The sequence below is a fragment of the Mandrillus leucophaeus genome, unplaced genomic scaffold, assembly GCF_000951045.1.
Source record: "Mandrillus leucophaeus isolate KB7577 unplaced genomic scaffold, Mleu.le_1.0 Scaffold699, whole genome shotgun sequence".
NCBI lineage: Eukaryota > Metazoa > Chordata > Mammalia > Primates > Cercopithecidae > Mandrillus > Mandrillus leucophaeus.
The window spans coordinates 742,285-766,921 of NW_012107574.1; the positions used below are offsets into that span (position 1 = coordinate 742,285).

The 24,637-nt window shown below is 34.2% G+C and overlaps 1 protein-coding gene across 1 annotated transcript in view; it reads right to left on the reverse strand.

Moving 5' to 3' along the window:
* KIAA1468 (KIAA1468 ortholog) overlaps window positions 1-24,637 on the reverse strand; it is a 123,470-nt gene that overhangs the window by 80,231 nt on the left and 18,602 nt on the right. The window contains exons 2-8 of the mRNA XM_011964392.1: window positions 18,871-18,960; window positions 8,622-8,693; window positions 8,456-8,511; window positions 8,234-8,347; window positions 2,156-2,359; window positions 1,959-2,050; window positions 1,053-1,346 (exon numbers count right to left, since the gene is read on the reverse strand). Of these exons, the coding sequence (XP_011819782.1) occupies window positions 1,053-1,346; window positions 1,959-2,050; window positions 2,156-2,359; window positions 8,234-8,347; window positions 8,456-8,511; window positions 8,622-8,693; window positions 18,871-18,960 (922 nt within the window). The remainder of the gene's footprint in view (window positions 1-1,052; window positions 1,347-1,958; window positions 2,051-2,155; window positions 2,360-8,233; window positions 8,348-8,455; window positions 8,512-8,621; window positions 8,694-18,870; window positions 18,961-24,637) is intronic.

Consider the following 24,637-nt stretch of genomic DNA (forward strand, 5'->3'; position numbering starts at 1 on the left):
AAGCAAGCTGAACTTATTTTGTTATACTGCTTTTCATACCTTACTGTTATCGCTCTCTCTATGTTGTCTGTCTCTCTCATACTATAAGGTTTGAGGTTTGGGCCATGTTTGTTTCAATTCTGTGACCAACACAGACAGACAGACAGACACACATGCACACACACACACACCCCTACTATACACAGAAAAAGTTGTGGTTCATGAGTGAAAAGCTTTACTTAAATAAAAATCCAATATTTCTTAGTAATAATGAGGACCTATAAGTCTGAAGCAAATTAGTTGTGCTTTTCTATTACACGCTCATAGTAGGCATAACATCTCTCTATTTAATAGGAAATGAAGTATGACCTTGTGGCTGAAAATGCACCATAAGACTTAAATGAGTTAATATACATAAAGCATTGAGAATTCTGTGTGACATATAAAAAGAGCTCAGTAATATTCCTTTCTTAAAAATATTTTTTAATTATAATCTAAGAGTTTTAAAATTATATTTTGTCCCCTCCACTAAGAAACATAATCACAAAGTACAGGGACCATGGTTTTTGTCATCTGTGAATTCTGTAACCCAAAATAAATTAAACATATGAATTAAAAGAATACTAATGATGTAATATTTGTAATGGAGGCAGACACAGACAAAAAAAAAAAAAAAAAAACTAGGAGCAAAAATTATTCCTTCTTTAACATAGGCAACTATGCAGCACCAAAATATTCCTCTGAGTCTGATAATGACTAAAGGATACAGAAAAAAGCACTGGGTGTTTGTAGCACACAGTAATAACATATTAGTTACGGGTTTAAGTACTTAGCTAAGATAGAACCTAGCCCATTGATGGGTAATTCCTTTTTGATTTAATTTAATTTAGTAACTAATAATTTTGTGACTTTTTTTGTGACAACTACTCTGCTATGTGTTAAGTTCATGTTAAATATAAAAATTCATATATTTGATCTACAAAAAGCAGTTTAAATAAAAACAGTAGCTCTTCCCATTTGACACACACTAAATAGCTGAAAGATGCATTTCAAAATATAGGAGGCATACTAACCTATTGGGTTTATCAAAATGAACTGTGTTTTTACTTGATGGAGAAGAAGGTGGCATTCCTTCTCTTTCTCTCCTGGGGAATGAATTTGGGGAATTCTCTTTAGGAATAGTGGAATCAGTTTCATCTGATATTGAAAGATGGATGTCTGTGTTTTTCCCCTTGTCTGAACTATTTACATCTGGATGCTGTCCACTGTCCTCAGAGTCTTTGTGGGGCAACTGATCCAAAGAAGGCTGAACAGAGTCACAAACTGCTGGGATGGCAAAGTGTTCATTTTTGAGGAAGTCCATTTCACTGTAGAAAGAGAAATTAAGAGAAATCACCAGAGGACAACTGTATTTTTGAAAACTAGCATAAATCTCATAATGGGTTTAATGTTTTAAAAGTATATTTAAAAGTATTAGTAGCAAATGGTTGGCAAATGATAAATCTTTTTTATGCAATATTCACTGATGCTTCATATACCTAAAAATGTAGCTATAAACTTAAGAATGAAGCATAAAAATGGCCTTAAAAACCCTGCTTTTGATTGGCACTTAAATTTCTTTTATTCATTTGCAAACTGGGAATAACTCCCTCAAACCCACAGAATTATTATAAGAACTAAACGGAATAATGAATGGGAAATACGTACAACTAATGAAGGAGAAATCAAAATATCTTATTTCTTAGTGTCAAGACACAATTGATTGTAAGATCACCATATTGATTTAGTAACTTGTTTTGGGAAAAAATACCTATTACTATTTTAAATATATTAAACAATTATAAAACTTTCTTTCAGAAGTATTAAAATGTGAAGCCATTATGCCTTACAACTGGAATATTGTTTCCTATATTTGCATAACTTGCCAATACCTTTAAACACCTTAAGAGGATTTTTAGGAATGATGATCAAGTACTCACCTTTTAAGTCTTCTGATTTGCTCCATCAATGACCACTTCTCACTATTTAACAAACTAATTTTATCTTCTAATTTCTGTACTAACATGGAGTTCTAAAATCAAAACAGGAGAAAAACAGAAACTCAAGATCTCACTGTATGCTTTTACATAGTTTAAATACTTTTTGTGGACTTGACTAATTAGTTGCTATCTCTCACCTCTGCAGGCTGGGGAGTTTCAAGAGTTGGAGGAAGGTTGCTTATAATTGGTGTAAGGGCCTCTAATTCATCTTCTTCTACTCCACTGGCCACATCTACAAGATCTTTTCCAGTCACTTGATGATTTCCAAAATCTCGGTAGAGTTGCAATAAGTCTGGAGGTTTTGGAATGTTTAATCCTACATCATCCCATAATTCAAAATCCTAAAAGATAAAAAATGATAACATAAAAAAATCTTCGAGGAAATTTTATCTTGCATTTTTGAAATTCATATTATTATTGCTAATACCTTGTTTTTGTTTTTGTTTTGTTTTTTAGACAGGGTCCTGCTGTGTCATGCAGGCTGGAGTACAGTGGCACAATCATAGACAGCTCACTGTAGCCTCAAACTCCTGGGCTCAAGTGAGCCTCCCACCTCAGCCTTCCAAGTAGCTGAAACTACAAACACCCGCCACCATGCCGAACCAATTAAGAAACATTTTTTTTTGTAGAGATGGGGTCTTGCTTTGTTGCCCAGGATGGTCTCAAACACCTTGCTTTAAGCAATCCTCCCACCTTGGCCTCCCAAAGTGTTGAGATTACAGGTGTGAGCCACCACAGTCAGCCTCTGTGAATATATTGAAAACCCAATATAATCATAATTTTGTTATAATATCAAAGTGTATGTTCCAAGTTAGTAAATAACATTCTTAAATTTATTTTATACTTTCCACTATCCAATATTATTCTTGTAAGTTTCCTCAGCTTCTAGATAAATAGGTTTAATTGTCTTAGGTATCAAAATGTTACACAATTTTTTATTATATCTCTTAAAAATATAAACTCCTTTTACTTTGTTTTATATTAACTTTAAGCTCATAAAACATGCTCAAATATTTGCATGACATCATAAAACATGTCTAGATTAAGGAAGTCTCAGTACATAAATTGTACCTATTATTTATAGGTTATAAGTAAACTCAAAGAAATCAATTTTGTTCTTCCTTTATTACTCCAACTTAATACATTAGTGTAATCTCTAGTGGGCAAGGACACAATTTAATCTGCATGTCTTCTTGCTATAAATGTTTGAATATAATTCATATTATTAAAAATGCTTCTGGCAATTTTCAGAATCCAAATAGCTACTCTTCAATTTGTTGTGTATTAAAACATGTTCAACAGTTTTATTAACTCTAACACAGTTTTATTAAAAGTAGAAAAAAGCATAGCAACTTAAGCATTCTATAGGCAAAGATCTTCAGAAGAGCTTTATAAAGTTGCTGAGTAATCAACTGCATGTAAATACATTCTCTCACCATTCTATCTTCCTCCACTATCTCAGAATTTAGTACTAATTTGATATATTATAACCTATGAGAACCTCCATGAGAAATTGACATACTAATTTGAACATTCTAAATGTGATATTCTTATTCCTTTGATGGTTTATTTGAATAATGAGATAGCTATTATTGAGGACTAAACCTGAGGCAGATATGAGTATTACAAGTGGGGGGCTTTAGAGAAAACCACATGAAGTATGGAATTTGTATCTTTCTCCACTATCACTGTTACAAATTAATTTGAGGGAGGCTTAAACTGGTCATCTGTAAAATGGGTAAAATATTTATTACCTCTTAGTGTTTTTGTAAGGATAAATTAAATGTATATAAAAGCCTTAACACAGTGCTTGGCCCACAACAAGAACTAAACAACTTTTAGCTTAAAAAAAAGAAAAAACTTATTAAATGAACATCACACATAATTCAAATGTCCATTTATCTATCATTCATCCAAAATTTAAGACGTATCTACCTTGAACTTAGAACTAGAAATAATTTCTAGTGGCTCCATTATCCTTGCCAAAACTTCATACAGTCTTAGCTAAACATTCCAATTAATGTGTTGTGGTATCTCAGTGTGATTGAATTTGCATTTCTCTAATGAATACGAATGTTGAGAATCTTTTTCACGTGCTTATTTTCCACCTATATAACTTCCCTGGTGAAGCACCTGTTTAAATTTTTTGTCCATTCTTTTAAAAAATGGATTAATTTTCTATTATTAAGTTTAGAGAGTACTTTATAAATTTTGGATATAACTCCTTTATCAGATATGTTACTTGCAATATTTTCACCCTCTCGGTCTTCTCATTCACTTAAAAGTGGCTTCCAAAGAGCAGAAGTTATTAATTTTGATGAGAGCAAATCTGACAGAGAACATCATGCTTTTTGTGTCATATCTAATAAATCTTTTACCTATCTTCCAAGCCTGCAGTGATTTTTTCCCCTGTTTTCCTCTAGAAGCCTTACAGCTTTTTAGGATCTATATTTAAGTATATGCTCCATTTTGAGTTAATTTTTATATATGGTATGGTTTGATGTTTATTTTTTTTTTGGGGCAAATGGTTCCATTACCATTTGTTAAAAAAAAGACTACCCTTTCCGCATGGAAAGTATTTTGCATTTTGTCAGAATTCAACAGATCATCTATGTGTAAGTCCATCTCTGGACTCTATTCTGTTTCATCAATTTATTTGTCTACATACCAGTATGACACTGTCTTTACTATAATATCTTTTAAGACTTGAAGCCAGGTAGTTTAGGTCTTCCAAATTTGTTTTTCTTTATTAAAGTTGTTTCGCTGTTTCCTTTTCATATGAATTTTAGAAAAAATTCATTACTTTCCACAAAAATGCCAGTGAAAAGTGAGATTCAGATTTCACTGAAAATACAAATCAAAATTGTTACCTTGACAATGTTGGGTTTTCTGGTCCATGAGCACAATATCTCTTCATTTAAGTCTCTTTAATTTATCTTAGCATGTTAAGTAGTTTTCAGTGTAGAAGCTGTCTGTCAGATTTATTCCTAAGTTATTTCCTATTTTTTAATACTATTGAACATGATATTTTAAAAAATTTGATTTCCAATTGGTTGTTGCTAACATAACATACGATAGGTTTTTGTATACTTACCTTGTTTCCTACAACCTTGCTAAAATCACTTAGTTTTTGTACCTTTTTTGGAGAGTCTATCGGATTTTCTATACACACGATTATGTCATTGGTGAATAAGGACTGTTATTTCTTCCTTTCCAAAATGTGTGCTTGAATTACTTTTTCTTGCCTTATTGCACTAGCTAGAATCTTCAGTATGATGCTGAATAGAACTAGTGAGAATAAATGTTCTTGTTTTGTCTTCATCTTTCATCATTAAGAATGATGTTAGCGTGGGATACTATGCAGTCAAAAAAAGGATGAGTTCATGTCCTTTGCAGGGACATGGATAAAGCTGGAAATCATCATTCTCAGCAAACTATCACAAGCACAGAAAATCAAGCACTGCATGTTTTCATTCATAGGTGGGAACTGAACAATGAGATCACTTGGACACGTGGCAGGGAATATCACACACTAGGGCCTGTCGGGGCATGAGGAGCTGAGGGAGGGATAGTGTTAGGAGAAATGCCTAATGTAAATGACGAGGTGATGGGTGCAGCAAACCAATATGGCACATGTTTACCTATGTATCAAACCTGCACGTTGTGCACATCTACCCTAGAACTTTAAGTATAATAATTTAAAAAAAAAGAAAAAAAAAGAATGATGTTAGTGATAGGCTTTCTATAAACGTCCTCTATCAGTTGGGGAAATGTCCCTCTATTTCTAATTTCTTTAAAGTTTTAAAAGAGAATGGATATTGGATTGAGTCAAATGCCTTTTCTGCATCTTCTCAGATGATTATATTATTTTCTTTTTAATATGATGAATTATGATGACTGATTTTTGGATATGAACTCAACCTTATATTCCTGGGATAAACCTCATTTGGTCATAATGAATTGTCCTTTTAACATTTTGTTTAATTTGATTTGCTAAAATGTTATGTATAATTTCTATATCTATATTCATAAAGGAAATGAGTCTGTAATTTTATTTGTTTGCAGGGTCTTTCTCTGGTTTTGATGTCAGAAGTATGCTGGTCTCATTGAATGAGTCAGGAGATATTCCCTTACCTTTAATTTCTGCAAGAGTTTGTATTACTTCTTCCTTCAATGTTTGGTCAAATTCGCAACTGAGGCCATCCAGACCTGGAGTTTTCTTTGTAGGATTATTTTTAACTACAGATTTTATTTCTTTAATAAATATAAAGCCCTTCAAATAATCTATTTCTTCTTGAGTGTGTTTTGGCAGTTGTCTTCTTAGAAGAAAAGTTGTTCATAACATTCTTTTATTATTCTTTTAATATAAGTAAAATCTGTAGTGATGTAACCTTGCTCATTGTTGATTTTGGTAATTTGTATCTTCTCTTTTTTTCTTAATCAGTTAGGCAAGAGATTTATCAATTTTATTGATCTTCTCAAAGGACTACTTGTTTGTTATTTAATTTTTCTCTATTGTTTTCTGCTGCCTGTATCGACTTGTGCTATCATCTTTATTATTTCCTTTCTTCTACTTACTTTGGGTTTCACTTGGTTTTCTTTTTTTAGTTTCTTAAGGCAGAACTTGATTTCACTGATTTGAAATGTTTTCTTTTCTTGTATAGACATTTAGTGCTATGAATTTCCCTCTAAGTGCTATTTTAGTTATATCCCACAAATTTTGATATGTTTTGTTTTCATCTTCACTCAGTTCAAAATACTTTATAATTTCCCTTTTAATTTCTTTTTTAACTCACGCGTTATTTGGAAATAACTTTGTTACTACTTGCTAGTTTAATTTCACCATCTTAAGACTTGTTTTATAACCCATAATATGGTCTACCTTTGTAAGTGAACCATTTGAATTTAAAAAGAGTATGTATTCACTGTTGAAGGATGAAGTATTTTATAAATTGTAATTATGCCCAATTGGTTGATAATGTAGCACAAGTCTTCTACATCCTAAATGATTTTCTGTTGACTCGTTCTATTAATTATTGAGAGAGCATTGTTGACATCTCTAATTTCTGATTTTTATTCGAGAAGGACTAATCATTTACATTTACAGTGAATACTGATAGAGCTAGGTTTTAATCTAACCATTTTATTATCTATTTTCTATGTATTCCATCTATTTTTTGCTCCTCTTTTCCTCCTTTTCTGTGTTCTTTTTGACCTCTCAATGTTTCTCACATATTCAAAATCTTTCCTATTCGCTGTTTAGTCGATCATTTAAAAAACACGATTATCCCAAACTATAACCATAGTATAGCATTGCATAATACTCATGTTAGTTAAATATTAGTTTAATGTCTCTTACATAGCACATGTTCAGTGATGCTACCATTGAATAAAAAATAACTAGATACTTATTGCATTTAATTTTGCCAAATATATTCTAATAACTGAGGAGAGAACTGAACTATCTTACTAAGAAAATTTCTATTTTTGCTAAAGGATCTATAGGAGATTTTACAAACCAACAGAATAATCTTGACTTAAAATCATGGCCTTCAGATTCCTACATAATAAATTTGCTGGCATTTACTTTTTTAAAGTACAAGATTCAAACCGATCCATTAGCACTAAGAAGTCAAAATATTCCATTTGAGAGATGATACTAAAATAAGACATCTTTTTTGCTTAAAACATTTTATCAGGAAAATAATAATAATAATAATAAAGTTCTAAACTTGGCCCTTATTCAGAGAGACACAGCTGATTTTCTCACTCTCATTTACCATACACTCTCTTAAATACTGTCATATATTTATCTAACATCTTAATTGTTACAGTGCAATTGAGGAGGTTTATAGTTAAACTGGATTTATAAGTATACAATAACCTATACTATCAAGTATATGTCTTTAAAAAGCATACTTTATGAATATATGCAAAAATGAGTGGACCATATAGTCCCTGAGGAGTGGTAAAAAGGAATCTAGAAAGAATGAAAAGTCTTTATGTAGAAAGCAACAGGGAAAGAATAAAGTCTGTAAGCTAATAGAATTAATAGACTAGATAGGCAAGAGACTGCTGTTTCTGGTAACTAGCCTTGTAGAATTTTACTATATAATAACTTACAAGAAAAAAAAAAAAAAAAGAAACTATGTACAAGAGAAAGTGAATTATAAGTGTAACAAAAAAATTATTGTAAAAATAAAAAGTAACTTTACCTGATCATCGTTTTCATCTGAAAAGGTTATTGATGTAAGCTTGTAGTTATTCTTCAATAAAAATTCATTGACTAAGAAGTTTAGAGCTCTCTTTTCAAGAGGTTTGATTGGCTCCTGGAAGCAAAATAAGAGGCAAACAGGAAATCATAAGTTTTCCTCCTTCAATATTTATGTTACCATTTTATGTGGAAGACAATTTTACATTTGTCTTCCATCACTCACCTGAATTTCAGGACTTGATTTGTAATTTTTTCGTTCCTGTAAAGGAACTTCATGTTCTGGTGGAAAAAAACATAAATACGATTTTACTATTTTACATTGTAAAATATCTCTGCTACTTCTACATTGTCAAAGTTGAAAAGTCTCAAAAAAGTTTTATGTACACCACCTGCGGCCTTTGTCAGGTTGGCTCGGAGGGCCTGAATGGTCTCCTTGGCTTTCCGTAGTTCAAACTCCAGGACTGGACAGGGATTTGGAATAAACACACAAAGGCATCCAACCAAGAAAAGGGAAACAAAAATTAAAAAATAAAAAGCAAGGATGGGTGTGAAAAAAAAATACAATTTGTACTGAAAACAGAAAGCATGCAATCTTTATGAAACTTGTGAACGCATGCAGCAGAGTTGATTTGCAAGCAAACTGGTGAATGTTTTCCATAGTTTTAGTAGAATTCAGGGGGTTATTATCCAATGTTCTAGCTGTCTGACAAGGAATAGTTCTATTTAAAAATAAAATCTATGGCATACTCTCGTTTAAATAAATAAAAATATTAATAATCTGGGTACTTCTGCTTTATTCAGTCTAGGTAAGAAATGTAATGGATGTGTTCAGGTGACATAATTTTAGGGGATAAGGTAAAAATTAGATGAAGCCCAAGCAAATATTCTTAAAAAGAGAAAACTTAGGATTTTTTTTTTTTTTACAAAACTTAATTTAAAACGCATTGTCTAGAATAATGTTATAAATCAACATACAGAAACGTTAGTGAATAGATCCCTTTGTTAGGATGTTGAAGGAATATGGTTTAAATATTTAACAAATGTCATGATGCCTATATATTTTTCTACAAACAAGAGTATGTTTTCTAAAAACAAACATAGATATGTCAAACACATATCAAAAAAGTAATAAAAACCCAAAACCCAAAGGGTTTTATTTTTCATTTAGAGCCACAGGAAAGAAATAGTTTCACTTTTAATTTCTAATTAAGATAATTCTATAGCAAATGAACGTGTACATTTCTAAAACTATAATTTTCTAAGGATACTGAGTAGGACTAAGTAGAATATCAAAGTTTCTGATAACTCTTCTAATAAATTTGTTCATGTTAAGAGGTACTAGTGAAACTCATAATTTCTCCTATTATCACATAGTGATTATGTCATAAATATGAATATTGAGAAACATTTTAATAAGCTCTTTAAAATGTTTCATCACGAGTGAGATTTAACTATGTGTGTCTCAACTGGGGATTTTTCTTAAAATGTGTAATTACTGTGCTGAAGAAAAAGCCAAGGTTAGACGAGAAAAAAATATATTTCCGAGAAGTAAAGCTCTGGGAAAATTAAGTGATCTTTGCCACAAATGAATATTAAGAAATTATAGTAGTTAAATCATTCTGCATAAAAACTGGAACTTAAGGTTTCATCTTAAAGATGCAATTTTTTCCTAACTGACTAATACACAGAAAAAAGATGCCAAATGAGATGTTATCAGAGCCACGGCTATAAAAATATATGGAAAAATTAGGATTCACTCAGTTTGCACATTTTCAATAAAAACAAGATGTAATTGAATCACATCTAGTACACAAAGGCCAATTATTTTGATGCACAGAATTTAACTGCAGCAACATGGAAGCACCACTAAAAATCAGATGACGTTGTATGTTACTATATGTTTTTTGGTAGTCAGCAATGCTGATCTGCAAATACTTCTGTGCAACAAAGTTAAACATTTTTCTTAACATTTACACTTCCGGAAACTCTTAGAGTTGCATTGAAGTAAGACTGGACACATTCAGTGTGTAAGGTAAGTACAGAATAGGTTTACACACAGCATGTTGGTTTACTTTTTTTTTTTTTTTTTAACATTTTAAAACTCTAGGCAATTGATTTTGATTTTAAAATACCTAACTGTATCTTAAATAAAATAAATACATATATCATGCTTTTGATATCACTTAAAATTTTCTAAGACATTACAGAACAATTGCAGATCAGAAGTGCCCTACGCCAGAATGATAGAAATATGGAAAAAAAAGAAAAAGAAAAAGAAAAAAAAACTGGTTAAAACACAACTGGGAAAAAACTCAAAATGCAATTGGTGAAAGTTTAGGTGACCAAGAGTAAAACACTGAATGATTAAGGCACAGAAAGCCAGAAAAACCCATGTCAGACGGCAAGAATTTATATTTTTATGCACATCTACATATATTGCCAAATGTCATTAGAAGTTACCAATGCTTTGAAAAGATAGTACTTATCAATATGAATTCACTCTGCTGCATGTTTCTTAATATACAATATAGACTTTAAAAGACAAAGGCATATGTTTGAATCTATAGCACATTTCTATAAAGGCATAATATGATCAAGTAATTGCAGTTACATGAGAAAGTTTCAAAAGAAAGGTTAATAGCAGTGTTATATATACAGATACATGAATGTATCTTCTTTATTAACATTAAAGCTAAAAATTAATTATCCTGTAAAGAGAGACATTGTGCCAAACAACCTTGCAAATACTTTTAAAATATTGTAATTCTTCCTAAAAATGTTTGAGGATATGTATGTTTATTAAAAATGCTGCAGGAATGAACCACCAAGAGGCTCATTCTACTAGTCCAACTCTGCTGAATATGATTTTACTAGAACTAAAGTAATAACTGCAAAGATGTAGATGTATATTAACATCACATATCATAATCTTACCAAAACAGTTAACACTTAAAAGTCAGTATAAGCAACTCTAGATTAGTTGAAACAGTTATTTCTCAAGCTGCAATGGATAATACTGTAGTATATTAGAGGCACTTGAGTGCTTAAAGGTTACGCTTTCATGACTTATGAGATGTACAACTATGTGGAGACACCAAAGGTGAAATGTGAAATTTCAAAGTAGAAATGAAATATCAATACTTTGTTGTCCAACTCAATTCATCACTAATATTATCTTGAAATGCTTGCTAGACTTAGTTCTTTTTGGCTCACATTCAAAATATTGCTGTATTTTAAAAGATCTTTTCCATAACACTGGTCTGAAGAAGTAGTTTTTCATTCCCATTCTAGTTCATTATTGATGAGTTCCAATCAATAGGTCTGAGTCATCCACTTTGCTATGTAAAGTTGTCTTCTTTCAAGTCAGAATTTTCTGGATTTTTTTCCTGACTATAAGGTGATTTGAAATAACACTTCCCCATTTTTAATACTTATTTTAGTATCCAAGAACAGTTGTAGGAAAAGAAAAAATTCTCTTTTCAGTTTTTGTAAGAATGTGAGTTAGAATAAAATCCCATCCCTAAAACAATACAGAAGTCCTAAGGCAGTACTATCATCACCTCTACTAGGTTTAGAAAATTCTTCCTGCCAATTATAGACTTGAGAAACTTAGTACTGTTAGGCATGACTTAGCAATAAATAAGTGAAAGCAAGATGCAATCCCCATAGTTTGTAGATATTTGTTTTTCTATATTCAACTTGGTGGGAACAAAGCATCCTCTTTCCCACAGCATTAAAATAAAATTCTTGGCCGGGCGCGGTGGCTCAAGCCTGTAATCCCAGCACTTTGGGAGGCCGAGACGGGCGGATCACGAGGTCAGGAGATCGAGACCATCCTGGCTAACACGGTGAAACCCCGTCTCTACTAAAAAATACAAAAAACTAGCCGGGCGAGGCGGCGGGCACCTGTAGTCCCAGCTACTCGGGAGGCTGAGGCAGGAGAATGGCGTAAACCCGGGGGGCGGAGCTTGCAGTGAGCTGAGATCCGGCCACTGCACTCCAGCCCGGGCGACAGAGCCAGACTCCGTCTCAAAAAAAAAAAAAAAAAAATTCTTCCCATTATTGCTCTTTCTGCTTGAGTTCCTCTATCACTCATCTCAAAGTTGGTGTTTATCAATGTATCATCCTTAGCCATTTTCTTAATTTACACACTCCACTGGAATGACTTTCACTCTTGTGGTTTTAAGTTTCACAAGTACTCTGAAGACTCCAAAATTTAAAAAATATTTTCACAAGACAAAGACCTACCCGGTTATCTCCTGGGCATGCCCACTTGAATGTCTCATAAATTACTAGTTCAATCTTATCTAAATGGATCTCATCATCTTCCTTTCAAACCTGGTTCTCCTGCAGTCTCTCCAATAATGGCACCATTATTTACCCAGTTGGCCAAATGGGAAACCTGCAGATGACTATTCACTTATTCCTTGCCCTTACTCTCACACCAATTAAATGTCTAAGCCATACTGATTCCAACCTTTAATAACTCCCTAAATAACCATTCATCTAAACTCTCTGCAATTGTCATAGTTCAGACCTTTATGACTTAATATATAAATTACTACAATAACCTAAAACCCTAAAGACCCTGACAAATTATGCAGAAAACCATGATTTTCTAAACTTATATGACCACAAAATTCTGTTTCTTTTTTCCCACTTTTGTTTTTCCCCTATGAAACGAACATTCTCGTGAAATACACTTTTGGAAATGTTAATCTAAAGTAAAGATAAAACCCTCCTTCTCCAGCCCACAAAAATTTAATGAACATATAATCACTTGTATTTTTAGATTAAATATAACCACCCACCACAATGATGTATTCTTTTTTTCTCTCTGAGCCTATTTTAATTTCATGGTGACGAATAACAAGAAATCTATTTTCAAAACGCTATTTATCTTCTTTACAGCCTTGTTGGAGCACCTATCCTATTTTAAATCCAACAAAATTATGAAGTAAGATTTAGGTATGGTTTAAATCAAGAAAATAAAAATGTACTGCTAATAGGAAGGAAAAGATTTATCTGTACCTAGGGAGAAACATCAAATTAGAAGCCAAATAGGCTTATTTAATCCTGATAAGGCTGGATATGGATGCTGCCAGGCCATTACCTAAGAAATGAGAAGGCTACTTCTAATCCAGGAGACAGGGACAGATGATCTCAGAGCAAAAATCTAAAGACCATTTTAGAATGTCTACTAGATTATGTAAGCTTCCTAAAGGCTTCATGTCTGTACTGTTGACTGATGTTCCTAGAGCAGCATAATGCTTGAACTATAGAGAAGGCACTCAGCAAATACTTGCTGAGTACAAATGGACATTCCAATACTTGTCTGAAACATTAACTGATCTTACCAGCATTCAGGAGTGTCGTTGCCTACAAATCAGAAAGCATAGTTCTAGTTCTCCAGATCTCAAAACAGAGTTAAGGTGTTAACTAGGGAAGTAATTCAGTAATAGAGATGTGAGAACAAATAAAGTCAGGGACTCTGATGCTAAAAGATAGATCTTGTGAACCTGAAACAGGAATATAGGGGGGGTTCTAAAATCAACAAGGTCTCTATTACCATTTCCAATGTACTGAACTTATATCTGTATGACAGATATAGACATATTTCAGACAAATTTCTGAAGAGCAGACACGTTATCTATCTTGTATGTCTACATAGAAACCTAACACATAGTACCTAAGACATAGCAGATGCTCCAAATGCCTAAAATAAGTTAAATAATGGCTATCTCGATATTTAGAACACAGATGTCTCTTGTTACCTTTAAGAAAACTAGAAAATTGAAGAGGTACATTGTATATGTGCTAAGTACAGTAGTTTTGTTTAATAACATAGAGAAAGGCTTTTACCTAAAATGAAAAATCACCTATATTAAACTCATTTTGGTTCAATGTCTGCTACTACTTAAATCATTTTATATAAAAATGTATACTTCACACAGAAAATAAATTGAGAAATGGAAAATAGCTAAAATAAAAAGTTTTTAAAATTTTACTTCTTTTCTAAGAAAATAGCTCTGTGAAATAGTTTCATATAAGAAAGACAAGAATATTCTATCCACATGAATATACAGATGGGTCAGAGCTACAGTCTGGTACTAAAAGATCTATTGTGGGCTCTGGAATAAAACCTCTATATGATACATCCTGATCATGCCCCTTACTATATGTAAGCTACTGGGTAAATTTCTCAACCTTGGTATAAGCATTAGTTTTCTAGGCTTATAGAAACTATAAACCTAAAAATGACCTATTTTGCAGCATTCCTAACAAGATTAAATAAAATATTTTATATAAAGCACCTAGCATAGTACCTGACATGCAGTAGGTACTTAATAAACATTTGTTCCTTTAGAGATCCCTTCCTCTTTGAAGGAATATGTGTGCAGACGTGAAAAAATAACCAGACTTTTAAATCTACAAGAAAGGTGGTAAGAATGATGCTGAAAACAAATCTAGTATCTGTCTCATAAATTAACACCTGATTAAGGGTTAGAGGAGACCCTTCATTTGCCAGGTGGGTAAACAGACTCATTAGTGTGTTATCCACAAGGTCCCTCTACCCAGCATTGGTATAGGAAAAGAATACAGATGTTTGTTCTTAGATGTCTCTTCATTCTTCTTCTTTCCCCCTCATATCATAGTAACAGACACAGTTTATCCTGTTATCCTACAGAAGCTTATTTCAGAGCTTCTGCCAACTTGGGTAGATTTGAAATGAGATATTCTAACACTTTAAGTCATAGAAGCTTCAAAATTAAATCATTGGGAGATGGATTTACAATTAAAATAGTGGAAAGATTTGAAAAATTTGCAGCCTGTCCATGTAAAGATTGAAAAGGTATGTTCAGAGAACAAACTAAGGGTGTAGTAAGTGGCCATTTTCTAAGGATATGAGTAGAAGGAAGCCAGGTAAGACATCAAGACAATGGGAGAAAGACCTTGAAGGCATCGCAGAGCTCTTTCAGGCTGTCCCTCCTATGACAGTCCCAGAGTTCTAGGCGGGTAGAGTAGTTCTGGGAGGCAGGACCAGGGTGCCCTCTGTGGTTTTACTGCTCAAAGCCACCTCAAAACTCTGCTCCCTGCATTCTGGTGCAGTACTCCTTGGCCACTCCATCTATGACTCCAGCAGGTCCAAGTGAGGCTTGTGGTGCAGCTCCAGAGGGTACAAGCAGTAAGCTTTGGCAACTTCCTTGTGGTGTTGACTCTGTAGACATGTAGACTGTATGAGCTGCGGGGCCATGGCAGCCTCCATCTAGAATTCAAAAAACGTATTGCGAAGCCTGGGGGCCCAGGCAGAAACCTACTGCAGGGTCAGAGTTGCCACAGAATCTCCATCAGAGCAATGCCAAGAAGAGCTGTGGGAGTAGGGCCACTTCTGAGACCCAGAACTGTAGAGCTACCAGCTTGCAGGAGTAGCCTGGGAGAGCTACAGGCACAAGACTCCAACCCATGAGGAGTTAGTGAGGTTCACATGCGATTCAGTGGCAGATGAGAGGACAATTATCTTTTCCCGATTACTGGCCTTTTGACAGGCTTTTCAAGTAAAAGCAAAGAGTCACAATCTTTTTGTGAATAGGAATTATGATTAATTGAAACTTTTAAAAAAAGTTTCATCCACACACTCACACATTTGGTTCAGTAACAAGCCATGGTACGTGAGCACTAAAAGACTGAAAGATATTTTCTTGGGATTATATATGCTCTTCTTCCTCCTTGTCCTACTGAACATGAATCACAGCATTTATTTATATATGAGCACAGTATAGTAATAAAAAGTTATTTTATTTCTTCAAACAAGATAAATAGTATATTCTATAGGTTAAAAATGTAAGGTCTGCTGTCTTATGATAGTCTCAAATTTAAAAAAAAAGGCCAAAATTATCACATATTTAATACATTTCAATCCTAGTTGTGCAAATCTGGGGGTTATCCAGGTTCGCTGCCCTTTGCTCACTGTCTCTCAAAAAGCGTTTAGGTCAGAGAGAGTATCAACCTTTTTATTCTGCCTTCTAATAAAAAGTTACACAGTGAAAGAAAATGTTATGTACACAGTGAAATTTGGTCAGAGGAACTTCTACTTTCTTCTTCTCTTCTACCTATATTGACATAGAGATTATACCAAACAATTAATGATCATATATATATATATATATCTACCTTTTTTTTTTTTTTTTTTTGAGACGGAGTCTCACTCTGTCACCCAGGCTGGAGTGCAGTGGTGTAATCTTGGCTCACTGCAACCTCCGCCTCCTGGATTCAAGCAATTCTCCTGTCTCAGCCTCCTGAGTAGCTGGGACTACTGGCACATGCTACCACGCCTGGCTAATTTTTGTATTTTTAGTAGAGACGGGTTTCACCATGTTGGTCAGGCTGGTCTCGAGCTCCTGATCTCAGCTGATCCACCCACCTCTGCCTCCCAAAGTGCTGGGACTACAGGTGTGAGCCACAGTGCCCAGCCTAATGATCATAAATTTAAGCTAAACATTTTGCATTTATGTCAGCTTCCCCCTACTTAGAAGTACTGAAATATCTAAATCAGGAAAATAATAATAAACCTCTTTAATTTTATTCAATCTAAAATATAAGTTTTAATAAGGAAATTAAAGGAAAAAACATAATTATATAGATAACTTCTGGGTAGGAGTTATTTTTTAATATGTAACAATTTGTACAATAAAACTATACAAAACTATATATGGTCTCTAAATAAACTAAAATACCATATATTTTATAATATAAATAGCTAATACATATAACAAGTGCTATTTAATGAGTGATATAATTACGATAAATTCATCCTAAAATTTGAATTGTTAATTTTTAGATATTACCAATGTGATTTGCCATTTTGATACAGTTGTTAATAAATGATGCTCATAACTCAACCATGATTTGACATGGAGAGCCACATTAAACTATTCTAGTGACTTCCCCATCACATGGATATTCTGCTATTATTTATATTGCTGAATCCTCTCTCAGAAAAACAATTACATTTTTTTTCTAACTCATATAACACTGTCTGATATTTTAAAATATTCAATATCTCTAGTCTTGAGCAAGGAATGAAAATCATTTATTGGAATGACATTTTTAATTAGACCAAACCTAATCTTTTATGCCAAGAGGTAGCAAATAATAGTCAATCGTAGACTGTTCCTGGGCTATGTAGATTTGAATCCTAGCTCTGCTACTGAGTCTTATATAATTTCTCTCAGAGCCTCAATATCCTGGGGACAGGAACAAGATAACAATTCTATAACTCAGTGAGTTAATATAAATTTAGAACAGTGTTTAGAATGGAACAAATGCTATATAAGAATCAGCACTCATTTTTATTCATAATGACCACAAGGGTTCAGCATTTGGTATATTTTAAAAAACTCATCCCAGTAAATGGAAGAAATATTCAACAGAGTTGGTCAAGGGAGAAATCACGTTATAGGTATTCCCCAACCCCATATTTCTTTCACAGGCCCTGTGTGTCCCATGCGGCATCCCTTTTGTTCCAGAAGTACCTACCATTTTGATGGAGCTCAAAATACCCAACTGATGTCTGTCTGCTTTCCCCATCTCTCTCAAAGCCTAAGTCTTATGAAAACTACAATTCCTGCAAGGCACTCAAGAATGACTTCAATGGCAGACAGACACAGACTTGAGGCACCAGAAAGGTAGCAGATATTTACACCCAAGGAGCCAAGGCTGCTACAGGGTGAATTCCAAAGTGGACCTCTAGCAAATTCCAACAGGGCTTATCTGGTGTAGGCAGAACACAGGGTACAAACTGATCCGCTGAAGTTCCTAAAGATTCAGTCGTGGTGCCTGGAAGGCAAGATTGGTACGGGAGAGAGGATGGGGGGATGGGCAGGGAGGAAGATTGAAATGAGCAACCAAGCAATTAAAAAGGATGTTGTCCCTCTTATTGGGATGGGCAGCGTCCTGGAAGCCCTCACTGTATCAGTCATTAACCCTCTTTTACTGGATCATAGCAAAGTCAGAAGTTTCTGAAGACATGCTGTGACAGCTGGGGAGCACTCAGGGAACTCAAGGCAAAGTTTTAGCAACAAGCACAGAAGTATTTCAACCTTTTTTTGTTTTTTAATTTAAGAGATTAGGTGTCATTATGTTGCCCAAGCTGGTCTCAAATTCCTGGCCCAAAGCAATCCTCCTACCTCAGCTTCCCAAATAACAAATAGCTGGGATTACAGGTGCAAACCACCATGCCTGGCTCAAAATCAATTTTTAATAATCAATAGAGTTGTGTTCGTACACATATGTGACTATCAGCCCTGGTGTGGAGGATCAAAGGAATGAGGCTAAGGTCCAGCTTTGTCTTGGACCTGTCATACATGAGTTTTACAACTGTGTGGTTGTAAACTGCTGGCTCCAAGTATAACTTATCAAATTACAGGGATACATAACCAGAAACTCAGTACCAGAAGAAGAAAAAGTTGGAGAACCCCCAAACTTGCAGTAAATTAGTAATTAGTAACATAACTTTGTATAATAACTGTATATGTTATAGTCACGTACCAAATTGTAGAAGGAAAAAAAATTCCTCAAGCCATTTCATTATTTCTGGAATGTCAAAGAATCCAAATCTGTCCTTACAATTTTACTCACCTGCCACTTTTTCATCTGTTTCCCTGTTACCATCATCTGAATATCTTGCAAAGTCTAAAGAATCAAGGGTACTAATGCTCCCAGCTCGATCTATAATAAAGAGAAATATAAAAAAATTAAATGTGCATTTTAATTTAATTGTTAAAATAAGGAACAGGAATTCAAATACTTATAATTATTTCTAGTTAATAAACCAGTAATTCTAAGATCTAGGAGTTCTTTTAAAACAACAACAACAAAACAAAGTAAAAATGCTAACAGCAATCAACTTTAAAAAAACCAAGTTTCCCTGCCCAAATCTCTGGCCAACTCCCCAACAATGCACACACAGGCAATATTGCAAGCAGCCCAGCTAAGGACAAAACAAACAAACAAAACAGAAATTTGAGCTGCCACATAAGAGTTTACAGTTTGAACAAGTGCCTACTGAAAGAACAGAATCCAGTCTTCATAGCCTAACACACACATCATCCATCGCACAGTCAAAAATTACTTGATACACAAAAACCAGTAAAATGTGATCCACTCCAAGAAATAAAACAATCAACAGGGACCAACTCCTAGATGATACCAGGAGATAATGGTAAAATCAGTAGACTAACGTTTTATAATAGCTAGTATAACTATGCCATGTGAAGTAAAGGAATATATGTATACAATAAATGAAAGCAGTTAATATCTTAGCAAAAACTATGGAATGTAAAAAATGCTAATAGAAATTCTAGAACTGAAATACAAACATCTGAAATTAAAAATGCCTTGTATAGCCTAATCACAGAATGGAGATGAGAGAGGAAAGGGTCAGAAATCTCAAAGATGGATTAATGGAAAGTATTCAATCTGCAGAATACAGACAAAAAAGATTGAAAAGAAAATTGACAGGGACAAGTGGAACAATAACAAAGGTCTAACATATGCAGAATTGGAGTCCACAACCAATGAGGCAAGAGATGGGACAGGTACAGGTCCAAGGTCAGAGAACATCATGGAGGATAAATAAAGAGAAGAGAAACTTAGGCACCTATTAATCAAATTGCAAAAAACCAAAAATTTAGAAAAATATTAAAAGCGGACAGAGAAAAACAATGTTCTCATAGAGGGAAACAATGATTTGAATGACTGCTTATTCCTCATAAAAAACCATGAAACCAAAAACATCCAGTTTGGAAAAGAACAAGCAAAACTATTACTATTCACAGATGACATGATGTTATATCTAAGAAACTCTCAGGAATCCACTAAAAAACAATTAGACCTAACAAATGAGTTTTTCAAAGTTTCAGAACATGGGACCAATGCACAAAAATCAGTCAGATTTTTATACATTAGCAATGACAATCCAAAATTAAAACGAAGACAAGTTTCATTTCCAAACACATCAAAAAAAACTTAAGGATACATTTAACAAAAACATGCAAAACTTACACAGTAAAAACTACAAAACACTATCCAAAGAAATTAAAGATGATCTAAATCAACAGAAAGACAGACCAGGCTTACAGATCAGAAGATCCATATCAGGATAGCAATATTCCACAATTAATCTTAGGATTCAATGCAATTCCTATCAAAATTCCAGCTGGCTTTCTTTTTTTTTTTCTTTGCAGAAATTGAGAACTTGATGCTAAAACTCACATGGAAACAAAAAAGTCTCAGAATAGCCGAACAATCTTGAAAAGGAATAAAGATGGAGGACAGATGCTTCCTGATTTCAAACTTAAGAGTAATCAAGGCAGTACAGTTCTGGCACACAGATATAGAACAATGCAATAGAATTGAGAGTCCAGAAATAAGCCCTTACATTTATGGTCAAGTGGTTTTTGACAATAGTACCAAGACACTTCACTGGAGAAAAGAAGTTTTTTCAACAAATTGTGTTGGGACAACCATATATCTACATGTAAAAACAAGGAAACTGGACCACTACTTCACATCACAAGCGAAAATGGATCATAGATCCAACGTAACAGTGAAAACCGCAAAACTTTTATTAGGAAATGCAGAAGCAAATCATCATGGCCTTGGGTTAGGCAATAATTTCTTAGACATAACACAAAGCATAAGCAATGTGGTAAGCAGAAAAATGGCTCCTCCCAGATGTCCACATTCTAATCCTTAGAATGTGTGACTATGTTACTTTACATGGCAAAGTTGAAGTGAGGTTGCAGATGTTATTAAGATTGCTTATCAGCTGACCTTAAACTAGAGACATTATCCTGGGTTATTCAGATGGACCTAATGTAATCACAAAGATCTTTAAAAGTGGAGGAGGGCCATGAGCCAAGGAATTCTGGCATCCTCCAGGACCTGGAAAAGGCTTTCCCTAGAGCCTAAAATCTCCAGAACTGCCAATACCTTGATTTTAGACCATTCTGCTCAACGTAAGACCCACTGTGAGATTTATACTATGCTGCCATAAAAAAGAACAAGATCATGTCTTCTGTGGGAACAGCTGGAGGCCATTATCCTTAGCAAACTAACGTAGGAACAGAAAACCAAATACCACATGTTCTCATTTATAAGTGGGAGCTAAATGAAGAGAACACATGGACACAAAGAAGGGAACAACAGACACTGGGGCCAACTTGAAGGTAGAGGGTGGAAGGAGGGAGAGGAGCAGAAAAAATAACTACTGGATACTAGGCTTAGTACCTGAGTGACAAATTAATCTGTACAACAAATCCCCGTGACACGACTTTACCTGTATAACAAACCTGCGCATGTACCCTCGAAACTAAAATAAAAATTAGAAAAAAAAAAAAAAGAACCATGAGGTAATAAATTTGTGTTCTTTTGAGCTGTAACGTTTTTGTCAACTTTTTAAAGTAGCCATAGGAAACTAATTAAAGGAATGAATTGATAAACTAGATTTCATCAGAATCATTTATTTATTTTTTTTGCTTTAAAAGTCACCATGAAGAAAGTGAAAACACAATCTACACAATGGAAGAAATATGTGCAAATCAAGTATCTGTTAAGGGCCATATCTACACGATATAAAGAATTCTTATAACTCAACTAAAAAGACAGCACAATTTAAAAATGGACAAAGGGTTCTCCAAAGAAGATGTAGAAATGGCCAATGAATGAAGGAGAGATGCTCAAAAGGGAAATGATATTCATTAGGGAAATGAAAATTAAACCACAATGAGGTACATTTCAAATCAACTAGATGGTTATAATAAAAGAGACGGTAAGTTGCAGAAGATGTGGAGAAATTGAAACCCTCATACATCACTCATCTTACTGTAAAGTGGTACAGCTGCTTTGGAAGTTTGGCAGTTCCTCCTTGAAAACATTACACTAAATAAAACAAGCCAGACACATAAGGCTACATGGCTATATACTGTATGATCATTCATATAAAATGTCCAAAGTTGGCAAATCCATAGAAACACAAAGTTGATTTTAGCTGGCATCATAGGAGAATGGGTAGTGACTGCTAATAGGTATAGGGTTTTTTGGGGGGTGATAAAAATGTTCTGGAATTAGAGTAGTGATAGTTGTACAGTTTTGTAAATGCACAGAGAACCACCAAATTGTACACTTTAAAACGGAGAATTGATGGTATATGAATTATTTTTCACTTTAATAAAAAGACAAGACAATAGTGTTGGTGATAACGTGGAGAAATTGGAATCCTTATATCTACCTGGTGGGAATGGTATGGACATTTTGGAAAACAGTTTAGCAGTTTCTTAAAAGGCTACAGAGTTATCTATCATAGGACAGTAATTCTACTTCCACCTAAAGAGAAAGGACAATATATGTCCACACAAAATCTTGTACATAATTATTCATAGCAGCATTATTCACAATGGCAAACAAAGTGGAAACAACTACATATCTGTCCATTGATAAATGAAGAAATAAAATGTGTTATATATCCGTACAATAGAATGTTATTCAGCAATAAAAAGGATGGAACTATTGAAACATGCTACAACAATGGATGAACTCTGAAAACATTACGCTGACAGAAGACAGTTACAAAAGAACCACATATTGTATGATTTCTATCTATATAAATTGCACAGAATAGGCAAATATATAGTGATAGAAAGTCTATCTCTATAGACACAGAGATTAGTGATTGGAGGTTGAAGGGAAAAATGGAGTGTATGCCAATGGATAAGAGATTTGTTTCGGGGATTATGAACAGGCTGCAAAAGTAAATTAGGTGATGGTTGTACAATTCTGTAAATATACTAAAAATGAATGGAAATATACTAAAAACCAATGAATTGTACACTTTAAATGAGGCTGAAGTGGGAGGATCACTTGAACCCATGAGTTCAAGACCAGCCTGGTGGGCAACATAGCAAGACCCTGTCTCTACAAAAAAGTAAAGGCAGAAGGAAAGAACAAACAAGTGTATTGAGTTTTCAAAGTGTGGACAAGTTGTGTATGAATAGCATTTACAATGTACAGAAGCTGCAGAGCTGGGGAGTGATTGGGGGGAGGTGGCAGGCAAGTCATGACAGCTGAGGCTAGGTAGGTTGTAAAGTAGTAGGAAAGACATTTTAACAGCTTCTCTATTAAATTTTACACACAGAGAACTTTTTTTTTTTTAATCCAGCTAATGCTTAAAAAGGGACAAATAAGAGGCTATTGTTAACCCTTTGTTAAATCATGTTACTTGCACAGTACTTAAAGTATACATATTGATCTAAGGGAATGGATTATTTGTGTTTAGAAAGCACAATCTCGACAAATGAATGGAAGTTATAGGAATACAGATTTGGACTCCCCCTTGGGCTCTCCCGTCACCTTTTAAAACAGTACATCACAATAATCAAGATGGTTGAATCTTGAAATAGGGCTATGTCATTATCATTATCAATGTACCACTTCCCTTTAAATCCCTATTAAGAGGACTAAACGAAATTCTACATATGTCGTTCTTCTTAAACACTGTTTCTGTCTGGAGAAACATTTAATTTCCATGCAGTTTAATTATACATGATAAGTAATAGCTTGCAGGCTGTCCTTTACCAGTCTGGCCAACATGGTGAAACCCCATCTCTACTAAAAACACAAAAACTAGCCGGATATGGTAGCAGGTACCTACAATCCCAGTTACTCTGGAGGCAGAGGTTGCAGTGACCTGAGATTGTGCCACTGCCCTCCAGCCTAGGTGACAGAATGAGTCTCTGTCTCAAAAAACAAACAAACAAACAAACAAAAAGCTTGCTATCTATCAACTTAAGTTTTTGTTTGTTTGTTTTGGAGATAGGGTCTTGCTCTGTTGCCCAGGCTGGAGTGCAGTGATAAAATCATGGCTTACTGCAGCCTCGACCTCCTGGGCTCATGTGATCCTCCCACCTCAGCCTCCCAGTTAGCTAGGACAACGAGCAACCAGGCCTGACTAATTTTTTAAAAAAATTTATAGAGACAGGGTCTCGCCATGTTGCCCTGGCTGGTCTCAAACTCGTGGGTTTGAGCAATCCTCCTGCCTTGGCCTCCCAAAGTGCTGGGATTATAGGCGAGAACCACCACACCCAGTCCAATTTAAGTTTTAAGACAACATAAACAAAAATAATAATGACAGAAAGCCAAATATTACAGTACTCCTCATTATAACATACTTTCTTTCAGCACAAGCTAAGAAATACCAAATACAGTAACCACAGGCATCTCAAAAAGTTAGTATTAAAAATGTGCTGAACTCAGGACTACTATTCAGCAATTTAAAAATAAAGTAAAAAACTGACATATGCAATAATATGAGTGAATCTCAAATGCTTTATGCTGAAATAAGCCTTAC